Source organism: Delphinapterus leucas, chromosome 2 (assembly GCF_059928025.1).
Source record: "Delphinapterus leucas isolate spDelLeu-1000000601 "Yukka" chromosome 2, BTC_Dleu_Yukka2, whole genome shotgun sequence".
Classification (NCBI taxonomy): domain Eukaryota; kingdom Metazoa; phylum Chordata; class Mammalia; order Artiodactyla; family Monodontidae; genus Delphinapterus; species Delphinapterus leucas.
Genome location: NC_143130.1, coordinates 105,517,877 through 105,530,627, shown reverse-complemented (window position 1 = coordinate 105,530,627; position 12,751 = coordinate 105,517,877). Strand labels below are relative to the sequence as shown.

General features: G+C 52.7%; 1 protein-coding gene across 3 annotated transcripts; it reads left to right on the top strand.

Moving 5' to 3' along the window:
- Positions 1-10: 10 nt before the first annotated feature.
- On the top strand, positions 11-8,125 carry NDRG2 (NDRG family member 2). Of its 3 annotated transcripts, XM_022587601.2 has the most exons (16): positions 11-94; positions 1,080-1,146; positions 1,870-1,950; positions 2,725-2,830; positions 3,061-3,181; positions 3,364-3,426; positions 4,375-4,435; positions 4,636-4,722; positions 4,916-4,972; positions 5,148-5,251; positions 5,715-5,759; positions 6,058-6,109; positions 6,350-6,397; positions 6,650-6,685; positions 6,839-6,890; positions 7,135-8,125. In XM_022587601.2, exons 3-16 carry the CDS (start codon positions 1,876-1,878, stop codon positions 7,299-7,301), a joined length of 1,074 nt encoding a protein of 357 aa, XP_022443309.1. In that variant the 5' UTR covers positions 11-94; positions 1,080-1,146; positions 1,870-1,875; the 3' UTR covers positions 7,302-8,125. The 3 variants fall into 3 exon arrangements, with proteins under 3 accessions (XP_022443309.1, XP_089761734.1, XP_022443312.2); XM_089905608.1 differs by lacking the exon at positions 11-94 and having other exon boundaries at positions 251-1,146; positions 1,870-1,941; XM_022587604.2 differs by lacking the exons at positions 11-94; positions 1,080-1,146; positions 1,870-1,950 and having other exon boundaries at positions 1,957-2,830; positions 3,078-3,181.
- The last annotated feature ends 4,626 nt before the right edge of the window (positions 8,126-12,751 follow it).

The window sequence follows — 12,751 nt, the reverse complement described above, 5'->3', positions numbered from 1 at the left end:
GGGCGGGCCGGGGGCGGGTCTGTGGGGAGCCCGAGCCGGGGCGGGCCGGGGAGTCAAAGGCAAGTGAAGGTGGAAGCGGCCGCGGCAGCGGCAGGTAGGGGGAAGGGCGGGCGAGGGGCCGCGGGGCCTGGCTGGCGCCGAAGGGGCCGGTGGCAGGCGGGGTGCGGTTTGATCCCGCTCCCTCGGAGATGACGGCTCGCGGGAAGGGGCCCGCCGGGAGGGCCGCTGGGCCACCGCGCACAAAGGCGGAGGCTCCGCGGGCTGCAGGGCGTGTTTGGGGCGTGCGCGAGGTTGTGTCCGGGGTCCAGGGCGCTCCGCGCCAGCCGCGCGAGCTTGTCAGTCCCCACGCGGACGCGCAGCGGAGGGACTCGTAGGGACAGGTCCCGGGGGCTGGGCCCAGTCAGTCCCTTCTGTCCTACTCATCCCTTCCCAGCCGGCGCTCGGCCTTTGCAGGTCGTCGGGGCAGGCTGGGAAGAGATTGTGGGACCGCCCCTCACTCCCCGCTGCCTCACCCCTTCTCCACTCGCGGACCCACACCGAGACTGGGTGGAGGAGAGAAGCGAAGGCACGAGGCTTAAAAAAAAATTTTTTTTTAAATAGTGGAGAGAAACAGCCGTGCTCTGCTACCCCATCTCACTCGAGAGCTGTCAAAAATCTTGGGGATCCCCTAGTCCCCACTTGTAGTTTGCAAATGAGAAATTGAGGGCAAGAGTAGTGACAGGCTGAGCCAAGGTCACACTGGTAGCAGCAGAACCTCGGACTAGAATCCAGAGGTTCTGACACAAGCCATGCTCTTTCCTCCACATCAGCACTTCCTTGTCTCCTCTCCCAGCCTCCCCCCCGCTCCCCGCCTGGACTGATACCTGCTCTCTGTGTTGCCCCGAAGACCCCTCCAGCCTGTACTGATTCTAGTTGAAGCCTAGGGAAGACTTGTTCACTGGACTTGGGGGTACAAATTGGGGAGGGTTAGTGACCTGGCAAGGGTTGGTGACCCAGGTAGTCCAGGTCTTGGCTTTCTGTCCCTAAAAGACCCAGGGTCTGTCTCCCATGTCATTCACCTCATTGCCTTGTTTTCTCAGACCCCAGAGCCAGGAGGAGTGAGAACCCTGACCCTTAACCCCACTGCATACAGCCAATAGGAGCCCAGTAAGTGACCCCACCCCCAGGCTGCTGGCCCTTTACTGTGCTGGTCTGCACAGGTGCTCTGCTCCTTGCCCTGGTCCCAAAGATTGAATATATGCTAATTTATTCACAGTCAGGAAGAAGAGTCTTGAGAGGAAGGGAGGCACTGAGTCAGTTGGACACAGATGTCCCTTGTCCTTCTGTTCTTGTTTCCCCCTCCCCCTCTTGGTCATGTTACTCAGGTCATTTTTAGCCCCTTTCCCTTTGCGCTGCTGACTTTGGGGCTTTAGTTGAAGGTCACAGTCCATGGTGAACTCTCATTACCCATCCTTAGTATCTTTAGAGTACCCAGTCACTGAGCCACGAGTTTCACCCCCTACCTAACTAGGAGTGTGGGGTGGCCCCTAAATATAGCCTGGGACACCCGAGCTGCACTGCTGCCCCACTCTGGTATTTCCATCCAGGACAGGGGAGAGGGGTCCGGAGGTGTGGGTGTTGAGGGGTGTTGGGGGTGGCCAGGCTAAAAGGAAGTGGTGTCCTGAGCCCTCCTGCACAAGCCCTCCTCCCCAGCTGCCTGGATCTGGAGCTGCGGGCAGGAAAGGCTCTCTCTGTGTCCCGGAGTAGTCCTCAGCTCCTGGGGCCCTCTGCGCCCTATTGTCCAGGGCTGAGAGAGGAAGCCAGCTGTTCGAGGAGGTGCGGGGGTATGGAGCCAGCCTCCCCAGTCTCCGTGTTTCCTCACCCTGCCAGGCCACCATGGCGGAGCTGCAGGAGGTGCAGATCACGGAGGAGAAGCCGCTGTTGCCGGGGCAGACACCTGAGGTGGCCAAGGTTATCAGAGACCCTCTGACTCCCAGGCCCGAATTCCAGACCTTCAGGCATCCCCCTCACTCCTTACCTTCCCAAATCCATGATCTCCGTCTAACCACACCCCTGCTTTCTCCACGTCTACCCGCGTTTCTCTCCCCATACACCACAGTTGAGAGTCCAGGCTTCTGTCCTGTAACTACGCTAACCTTCATCCACTACGTGTCTCTTTTTGTTAATCTCTTTCTGTCTTTGGTCTCTGTTGTTCTCTTTACCTACCTTTCTTTATCTGTATCTGTCTCTCCATCTGACTCTGCGTGGCTGTGTGTTTCTGTGTGTATCTGTCCGTGTGTGTCTTTCTCCAGGAGGCTGAGTTAGCTGCCCGAATCCTCCTGGACCAGGGACAGGTAACAGCTTGGGGCAGCCGCAGGTGGGAGGAGGGGCTGTCCTCTCCCCAGGAAGGAAAGGGCCGCTACCTGGCTCTCTCACCTCTCTGCTTCCTCTCCTTCTATTCCAGTCCTTTCCTGTCCCCATCTCTCCCTTTCGTTCCTTCTCCTCCCTTCTCAGAGTTCCCTGATGCTCTGCGATCTTTCATTATTCTTTTCCACCCTCAAAATCATCTTCCAGTGTCATTTTTACCTAAACTGAATTCTTGCCGATCCTGTTTCTATTTTTTGGTTCCCGTCTCCTCTCTTTTCCCCCCTCCCCTCAACTCCCTGACTTTTGTGGAGGTTCCTCCCCTGCCTCTTTTCCTCTTAGCCTAACTCCTACCTGATGGTGTGACCTGTTTTCCTGCAGACTCACTCTGTGGAGACACCTTATGGCTCCATCACTTTTACTGTCTATGGCACCCCCAAACCCAAACGCCCAGCGATACTCACCTACCACGATGTGGGACTCAACTGTAAGGACCTTCACTTCCCCTCCCATTTCTTTCTGGGAAGAGGCTGCGGGGAAGGGTAAAACCCTGGTCAGTGTGAGGGGAAGGGTCAGTATGGGAAGGGAGCCATGTGGCATGTCAAGGAAAAGTTCTCTCCTAGCCTGACTGTGGCATGAAAGAAAGAGGGTGGGTTCTGACTTGGGGATATTTTCCCTGTCTAATTCTACTCTTGGGGCGATGGGGATTCTCTTTAGATAAATCCTGCTTCCAGCCGCTGTTTCAATTTGCGGATATGCAGGAAATCATTCAGAACTTCGTGCGGGTTCACGTGGATGCCCCTGGAATGGAAGAGGGGGCTCCCGTGTTCCCTTTGGGGTGAGAATTAGCTCCTTCCCTCCTCATCAGACTGTGAGGCACATGGCAGGCATGGAGAAGATTGGACCGGGGAAGAAGGAAGGGAGGGCGAGTGGTAATTCTGGGAGAGGAAGAGTAGGATACTTGAGGTGGGGGCCGTAAGGGCAGGTTGCTATTTTCCTCAACATTCCTTTCTTCCCCAGATATCAGTACCCATCTCTGGACCAGCTTGCGGACATGATCCCTTGCATCCTGCAGTACTTAAAGTGAGAGGCCTGGGGACCCCTCCAAGCCAGAGTTCTCTTTCCAGCACAAGGTGGCCCTTAGAGCTCCTGTGCCCACCATGGCTCCTGGGCGAGTTCTGTGTGGACTAGAAGTATCCTCCCTTCTCCACGCTCCAATCTGATTGTTGAGAGGAAGTGGGTGGGTGTGGAAAACTGACTTGAGTCAGCAGAGTAGCCCTAAGGGATAGAGGAGAAGAAAAGGAAGCTGTGTGCCTGGCCCTGCCTCAGGCTGAGGAGGGGCTTCTCTGATCTGGAAGCTAGAGAAGAAAGAGGAGGGGGTGACACAATCCCCGAGGAACCAGACAGACCTGTCTTTCCCTCCCACCCCCTCTGCCTCCTCCAGACACACACCTGGTGCCCTCGGCACCGTGTGTGTGAGGGGAGTGGGAGAAGGAAAAGAAAGAAACCAGGCAAGGCCTCCCTGATGCACATTTAGTGCTGGTGATGTGGGGCTCTGTCCTTGGCTTGGCTTTTCCTGGGCACCAGGGCCCTGGGCAGCTCTGGTTCACCCTTTGGCTCTCTTTCTCCCCATTCTTCCTGTTGTTCACGAAAGTTGTATCTTTTATTTAACATCTTGCTTCAAGTTCCCTTCTTCCCAGTTCTCTAGAGGAACCAGGAACTAAAACAGAACAAGTTGAACTAGCTCCTGAAAGTTGAGGATGGACAAACAGCTACATAGGAAACAGTGTCTGCTTGGTGTTTCTTTTCAAGACACTCACTCTCCCAGAGGGAGCTGGGGGAAGACTTCAGGGACTGACGCTGACCACCAGTGTCCATTTTTAGCTCCTTGGCACCTTCTTTTTCAGCATCCCCCAAAGGAAGGTCCCTTTCTGTCCTTTGTGCCTGTGGCCTTGGGAAGGAGGGTGAGGAGTTTGGAGAGTCAAAGTTTTGGACACCAGGACCCATTAGACCTACATTTCCCTTTCACAGTTTCTCCACAATAATTGGAGTCGGTGTTGGAGCTGGGGCCTACGTCCTGTCGCGATATGCTGTAAGAAATAAAAAACCCCAGACGAGGGAAAGGCAGGTCCAAGGCCCAGGCAGACTACTGTTTACTAGTGTGTGCTTAGGGGAGGACGTGCGTAAGAGGGTGGGGAAACAGGCCCCGTGCAGCCTGGGGTGGATGGAGCTCACCGGGGAGGGGTAAGGCCATGTATGCCTCTGATTTCCGTTCCTTCTACTGCCCCTCAGCTTACCCACCCGGATACTGTCGAGGGTCTTGTCCTCATCAACATCGATCCCAATGCCAAGGGCTGGATGGACTGGGCAGCCCACAAGGTTTGGAGGGGCCTGTGCGCTGAGATCTAGGGCGGGCTTCCCCCATATGGGTCCATTCAGGCTCTAACAACATAACTGATTGGCCTGTGAGCTTCAAGGAGGGAGGATGGAGCAGGAAAGAAGCCATGTCACTTTGCCTAGGTTTCTTCTCCACCTAATGTCCTGAGCTTTCTTACCTGCCCTTTCCACGTAGCTAACAGGCCTCACCTCTTCCATTCCGGAGATGATCCTTGGACATCTTTTCAGCCAGGTAAGTGGTTGTGGAAGTTGGAAGAAGTAGAGGGGACCAGCAGGGACTGGAATGCTTGGGGTGACTTCCTTACTTGGGATAGGATCTGGGGAGGGAAGAGGGCTTGCCTCTTCGCATCCAGTAACTGTTGACTTCCCTTCCCAGCCCTAATTATTCTCCCTCTTCTTTCCTTCAGGAAGAGCTGTCTGGAAATTCTGAGTTGATACAGAAGTACAGAAATATCATTACACATGCCCCCAACCTGGAGAACATTGAACTGTACTGGAATAGCTACAACAAGTGAGTGGGCATGTAAGAGAAATGTAGAAGCAGTAACGGGGGTCATGGGAGGCACAGAGAAGGGGAGGGGAGGCTGGGAAGTAGGCCGTGCAAGGCAGGCAGGATTCGGTGGGGAGCTGGGGCAGCTGCAGGACAGACCCAAGGGGGAGAATTATGAGGAGCCGGCCCCCTTGCTCCTGTTACTTCCTTAGATTTTTGGATTCGCAGAAGTTAGATGATCTCGTGTCTTTGTGCCCTTCATCCCCTTCACTGCCCTCTGACCAGGGACCTTGGGTACAAATGACCACAGGGCTCATGCTTGAGGCCTGTCTGCCACCTTCTCCTTCAGTTCCCACCTGTAATCACCAATATTTGACTCTAATTTTGGGGAGGAAGATAACTTCCTCACGGGGGACCTGGCTTCTGTCTGGATGGATAGCACTACTTGCCTAAAATTCCTACTCTTCCTTTGCACCCTCTTTAGTCGCCGAGACCTGAACTTTGAGCGTGGAAGCGATATCACCCTCAAGTAAGACTTTAAGGGATAAAGCTTTGCCTCTCTCCCTGGATCTTCCCTAGGTGCTTCCATCCTTTAGAAGGAGAGTCTTTTGCCAGGGAATTTTCTTGTCACCTGCCCCCCCGCTCCATCCTATTTAGCAAATCACGACCCTCTAGGTCTTACCACTTTGAACCCTGTTAGTGGGGTCAGTGAGGTTCAAAAGGCTGTTTCCTCTTTGGAGCCAACATCTTCCAGCTGCTCTTCTGGGAGAAGACGGGGGAGGGAGTGCCAGGGGCTCACCGCCGACTCCTCGACACTATGCCTCTAGGTGCCCTGTGATGCTGGTGGTAGGAGACCAAGCACCCCATGAAGATGCAGTGGTCAGTAGGGAATCTTGGGGTGGGTGAGGGAGGGTGGCAGTCAGAGGGCTGTCTTGCCAAGAGGCAAGCTCTGTTTGGGACAGGGAGAGCAACTTTGGGGCATAAGAGTTTGATTCCTGGTAAGAAGGAGATGGGTAGGGGGCTGATAAGAAAGAAACTGGGTCTGGGTCCCTGGGTTCCTTGTTTGAGAGGGGCCACAGGGAGTGTGGCCTCATTCATTCAGCCTCTTCCTTACTCCAGGTGGAATGTAACTCAAAACTGGACCCCACCCAGACTTCCTTCCTCAAGGTCAGTAACCGTACTCCACGCCCAGCCTGACTCCTGGCCCCCTGTCCAGAGGCATAGATCCTCTCTACATTCAGCTGCTAGGCTTCCAGGGTCCTACATGGGAGCAAGTGGGTGGGTGGAGTAAAAAAAAATAAAAAACACCCTAAAGGCCTGGAGTGGGGAATCTGGGGAAGAGAGACCCTCTTCTACCTCTCGGCATGGCTCTTTATTTATGTGTGTATCACTTTTTCTGGATGGCTGTCTCCTGAACAGATGGCTGACTCCGGAGGTCAGCCCCAGCTGACTCAGGTGAGTACCCCTGCCATCTGTGGGGTGGGATATTAGTGGCCCTGAACTATAGCCTTTGCCACACACCCCATCTCTAACGTGCCACGGCCGTGAGCTCTAGCTCAGCTTCTAACCTCCCCTCGCTGTCTCCCTCTCCTTGTTTTACTTTTACAGCCAGGCAAGCTGACCGAGGCCTTCAAGTACTTCCTGCAAGGCATGGGCTATAGTGAGTATGTGGGTCAGAGGCTGTCATGAGGACAAGGGATGTTGGCACAGGAGGAGGGAGGGGCGCTGAGGGGAGCAACCCATTTAGGCTTATTCCTGGATTTACAACCATCTGCAAAATCAAGCTCATTGACCCCCTGGCCCCATCTATAACTCTCATCTCCAGCCAGGTACCCCACTCTTGAGTTCCCAGCCTCTCTTCCCCTCTCCTCTCTGACTGCCTGCTTCTCCTCCTGTCTCCACAGTGGCCTCGTCATGCATGACTCGCCTGTCCCGGTCTCGCACAGCCTCCCTGACCAGTGCCGCATCCCTGGATGGCAACCGATCCCGCTCTCGCACCCTGTCCCAGAGCAGCGAGTCTGGGCCTCTCCCTTCAGGGCCCCCAGGGCACACCATGGAGGTCTCCTGTTGAATGACCCTTGTTGCCCTGGGCGTAGGACCCAGCCCTCATCTCCCCCAGCACTAACCTGGGAGGTGCGTAGGGCACTGGGCCAGAGTGAGCAAGGGAAGCGGGGCAGATCGTGTGCGGAGAGGAACTTGATCTTTGATTGCTACCCTAACCTTGACCTCTAACCTGTGATTCCCCTCAGCTCCTGGGAGAGATGTCCTAATATCTCTTAGGGACCCAGACCCCTAAATGACCCCCCTCCATCATGGTGTTAAGGCAGAGAAGGCACGTATCCCCTCTCCCCACTCTGGGTGTCTGTAGCTAAGGGATAAGAGGTTGTTGTAGTTGTCCATGGCGCCTCCTCCAGACTCTGCCTCCTTATGCCATATTGCAAGAGTCGGGGGCTCGGGGCTGGGGCACCACTCACCAAAGCTGATATGGCTTCTCATGAACCCTTCAGACTGCTGAAGGGCATGGGCCTAAATGAATGTGTGTCGGGAGAACTGCTTCTGGGTTCGTGGTCCTCAGGATGTGACAGAAACATTCAGTGTGGAAATGGAAGCTGGAATGGGAAGTGGTGGGCAGTGAACAAGTGTGACAGAAGGATTGGAGCTGGGCAATAGGAAGGGGCCTGGGGCCATTGGCTGCTCTAACTTTGGTAGCTGTCTAGACAGTGTGTGTCTAGAGTGGGAGGCGGGGAGGGAGCCAAGCTGGGCAGGGCTGCTTGGGGCTTGGCATCGCGGTGGGAAGGGCTGCCTTGGGGTTCTGACCACAGTGCATTATGTGTGTGGGGCGCCCTCCTGTCTCCCACAACTTCTGCTGTAACAATAAACTGTAGAGGAATCCGAGTTTCATTATTCTTCTTTGTCCGAGTATGCCTGCCTCATGCCCCTTTCCTGCCCTCTCCCTGCCCAGCTCTCACATTCTCTTCTCAAAGTGACAAAAACCATGGGAGAGGGCTTATATAGCACAGACACACCACAAAATGTGACCTCATAGTTACTGGTCCCTATTCCAATAGAATGGTATTGTCCTCGATATTGATAGTATTTTCAAGTTTGGGGTGGGAGGAGCTACTCGGATCTTAGGATACTTCGTATCTGTGGAATGGACCATTGAGAAATGCCACAGGATTTCAGAGACGTCACCAACATCGTGATCTTAAAGAAGGAAGCATAGAAAGCTGACTGAAGTGTTCAAGGACATCTTATGACTCATTTTCCGGCAGGATCCTCCCTAGGGTCACCAGATTCCATTTTAGATGGTTCGATACAATCAGTAGACCAGGCCTCATGCAGTTGCTAGAGGCGTTGGGTTGCTCACAGTTGATCCCAATAGGAAGACTCCTTCAGGAGAGTCACAGCAAAAAAAAAAGACTTCCTCTCAGAAATCTCTCCTTTGAATCAGGGAGTTAATTAGACTATGTTTGTGATTTTCTGAGAAGCTTTTCAAGTATGAACAATCATCAAGAGGACTTCAGATATTTTGTGGCTGATGCAGGCTGATTCTTGGGCTCTTGGGGCACAAGAAGTAAAAATGAGGGCTTCCCTTGTGGTGCAGTGGCTAAGAATCCGCCTGCCAATGCAGGGGACACGGGTTCGAGCCTTGGTCTGGGAAGATCCCACGTGCCGTGGAGCAACTAAGCCTGTGTGCCACAACTACTGAGACTGCGCTCTAGAGCCCGTGAACCACGACTACTGAGTCCACGTGCCACAACTACTGAAGCTCACGTGCCTAGAGCCTGTGCTCCACAACAAGAGAAGCCACTGCAATGAGAAGCCTGTGCACCACAACGAAGAGTAGCCCCTGCTCACTGCAACTAGAGAAAGCCCGTGCACAGCAACGAACACCCAACACAGCCAAAAATAAATAAAAATGAAGATAAACTTAAAAAAATAATAATGAAGTAAAAATGAGACGGAACCATATAGCATTATTGGCAAGAGGATTGTGGGTAGACTATTACAAGGTCATTTGCCAGACTGCCTTATAGAAACCCCACAGGCAGTTTCCTCAGTGGAACTGAGCTGAGGACTAATGCAGCTTGGTGTCTGGTGCCAACACACTGGCATAAAAGTGGAGCATGGAATACGTTCTTGAACCTTGAGCTTTTCCTCGCGCTCTCTCCCAGGACCGAGTCTATTTTAAATACAGTAGGCCAGGAGCAGAAGGGGGCAGTATTAGGTGACCAGCAGAGTTATACAAGTTATAGAGCTAGTTATTGATGGTGAGGGTGTTGGCTAACCACACACAGGGCAGACAGCAAGCAGTGCTTAAACGCCACACTAAAGAAAAGAAACAGCATCATTGGACTCAGTGGACCAAACAGCTCCTAGATCAACATGAGGAAAAGGCAAAGAACTCACAGCCTTGACCGGCAATAGCTGCTGTTGCTCGTTATGGAAGGGAAGGCAGGTCCTCTCAGTACATTTGCCTAAAAAGATAACACTGTTAGGGTAATCTTTTTTTTTTTAATTTTTTTTTTTTTTTTTTTGAGGTACACGGGCCTCTCACCATTGTGGCCTCTCCCGTTGCGGAGCACAGGCTCCAGATGCACAGGCTCAGCGGCCGTGGCTCACGGGCCCAGCCGCTCCGCGGCATGTGGGACCCTCCCGGACCGGGGCACGAACCCGCGTCCCCTGCATCGACAGGCGGACTCTCAACCACTGCGCCACCAGGGAAGGCCCTGTTAAGGTAATCTTTGCAAGAGGGAGTAAATTACAGTTGGGCGTACATAGGTGAGAGCGTGTGTATGTATCTGTCATGGAGGATGTGTGTGAAATGGGTGGTGACTGTGTGTGTCTCTCTCCTACAGATGCCTCTGCATCTATAAGAAACCCACGAGTTAGGTAGAGGGAGAGATGCTGTCTGCTGGGAGCAAGGGAGAAGGGCTTTGCTGTCCTTGACTGACCTCTCTACTTTGTTGGTCCTGCACACTCCAGGCTAGCCCATGGGGATTCAGTGCCCCCCTGTGGCTGGCATGGTTCTTCCTAACTTTCCCCAGCTCCCAGGTCCCTTCCTGAGTCCCCCACTGTTCTTTGTGATTCTAGCAGTAGCTATGGCGGGAGGGCCTGATACCATGGTCAGCAGTGGTCTGTGGCTCCTGCCCATTCTCAAGATCGGAGCTCAGAGGCTCAGAGGAGAGGTGGGGCGACTTCACAGATGTTGAACCGCAAACTACTGCCCTTTTGTCTCGGCTTCAGGCTTAGGACTCTGTTTCTCCCTTCCTCTCATTTTCAAGGAATGTTTCCCTGACTTTAGGAACAGAAGCCCAAGATAGCTAAGCAACGGTGCTATGGGAAGGAGATTAAAACTAGAAGAACACGGTCATGAGAGCCTTGGGTTGTCAGCTTGAAAATTCTGGAACTCATAAAGAGATATTAAAGGGTGATTCTCTAAAGGAACACACAAAGCAGTGAAACTACAGCAGGAGGGATAGATGTTAAGCTTTAAAGAGTACTCCTCTAATAGGGAAAAGCCAAAGTGGGAGACATGACCTTTCTAGAGAGATTTTAGCACTAACTGGAAAGTGAGAGTCTATTCTGACCAGAGGCCAGGGGTGTGGTCAGGGTAAACCATGCCCAGAACAATGTAGTCGTTTGCACACTTTCTCCTCACCAACATCAGAATTTTCGGCCAGTTGGATAAATATACAGTAAAAGTAGAATGCTTTCTGTTTCTGACATTCAGTGAGTCTAAAGACAGTAACTCAGAATAAAACTGAAATAAAAAGGAAAGCATTGACAACTGGCGTCTTTAGATTTAGTCCTTAAGCACCCCCACAGACTGGGGGTGGGCATTACCCGTCTGCACCCCTTTGGCTTCACCTTTGCTGGGAACCATGGCGCCTCCTCAGGTCAGCGGGGGGAACGTGAGGGCATGTGGCCGATCGGCACCCTCACACGCGCCAGCCCACTCCAAATCTGGCAGCTGTTTCTTGTACCCTGTCACCCAGAGCCAGGGACCGCTTCCTCTGGTGAGGGAGACAAGACACTGGAAAGCTGTCGTTCGGGGGAGGGCGAAGTGGCATGAATTGTCCCCTAAGAATCAGTCTGGAGCTCTTTGGTTTTTGTTCCTGGGTGTATCTTGTTGACGTTGTGTTCTCTAACTGGCCTCCCGCCTGGCTCTGGGGTATTCACGAAACTCTGGTTTCCCTTTGATGCTGTTCCCCGTCTCCCTTTCTTCACAAATTCTTATCTTACAACTGCAATATCCAAACCCAATCCTCAACTTGTAAGCAAAGGAAAGGTGGAAAGCTCCAGGCGGTTGCTTCAGAAAATCATTTATTGGTGCAGAAATGGAAAGCTGGCTCAAAGCGGGAGGGCAATTGGAGGTCTCATTCTTTTGTTTTTGTTTCTGTTTAAATATAAAAAAAATAGGTGGGGTGGAGAACGAGGGGTGGGGAAGGGACACAGGAGTTGAGAAGACTTGAAAACTGATTCACATAAACTCTCTTGTGACTATTCCAACTAGCTTCCCCTCTTATCTGCTTTCCTAACCTGTATATCTTCGCTCCTATTTTTATCTTTCAACTCTCATGATTCTAATTTTCTTCAGTTACAACCTATCTCTCAAGGCTGAGACAATCAAGGTTCACTCCTGAATCTGGCTTCTAGTCACCATGCCCCAGCTGACTCAGCTGTCCCTCCTGTCCTATGGTTCTCATGCCTGTTCTTATTCCATTCTTCCTCATTTCCAGCTCATTCAGAAATCACGTTCATCTTCCGCTCCCTTAGAGCCCTCTCTGGCTCCTTGCTGGAGATTCAGAGCTTTTGAAAATGATCAAGATTGCTCCTTTTTCTGATCCTGATGTTCTCTCTCTGCAGCATTCCCTAGCTCTATTCTAGCTCTCGATACAATATGGTTCAAACTAAAGATGGTTCCAGTCCTGCTTGGTAAGGATCTTGGGAAAGGAAAAGGAAATGGTCATTGGAAGGATGGCTGAAAGCAGAGGCTACAGGGGAATCTACAGGCCCCTGGGATGGGAGGGGGCAAAAAAATGCATGACCCATCCATGCTTGAAATCTCCAGCCTCTGCTCACTGACCTCAAATGCTGATAGCATCAGTGACCCAGAAACATGTGAAGAGCCTCGGAATTTTTTTTTTTTTTTTTTTTTGCGGTATGCGGGCCTCTCACTGTTGTGGCCTCTCCCGTTGCGGAGCACAGGCTCCGGACGCGCAGGCTCAGCGGCCATGGCTCACGGGCCTAGCCGCTCCGTGGCATGTGGGATCCTCCTGGACCGGGGCACGAACCCGTGTCCCCTGCATCGGCAGGCGGACTCTCAACCACTGCGCCACCAGAGAAGCCCGAGCCTCGGAATCTAATGTGCTTCTCCTCAAGCCTCCTTTCTATAGTCATACAAATCCTCTGTACCAGAAATAGCTCTCTAACTTCCATATAATCATGTCCCTTCCAATTTCTCCTTCCAAAGTCTGGGCAAGATCACTGGAGTTGAAAGCAGCAGAGAATCGA

Bases quoted from the DNA above. Each gene is read 5' to 3' on its own strand.
- NDRG2 (XM_022587601.2), top strand. From the start codon at position 1,876: ATGGCGGAGCTGCAGGAGGTGCAGATCACGGAGGAGAAGCCGCTGTTG. The intron at 2,831-3,060 runs GTAAGGACCTTC...GATTCTCTTTAG, and splicing joins CCACGATGTGGGACTCAACT to ATAAATCCTGCTTCCAGCCG. The intron at 6,110-6,349 runs GTCAGTAGGGAA...TCCTTACTCCAG, and splicing joins CACCCCATGAAGATGCAGTG to GTGGAATGTAACTCAAAACT.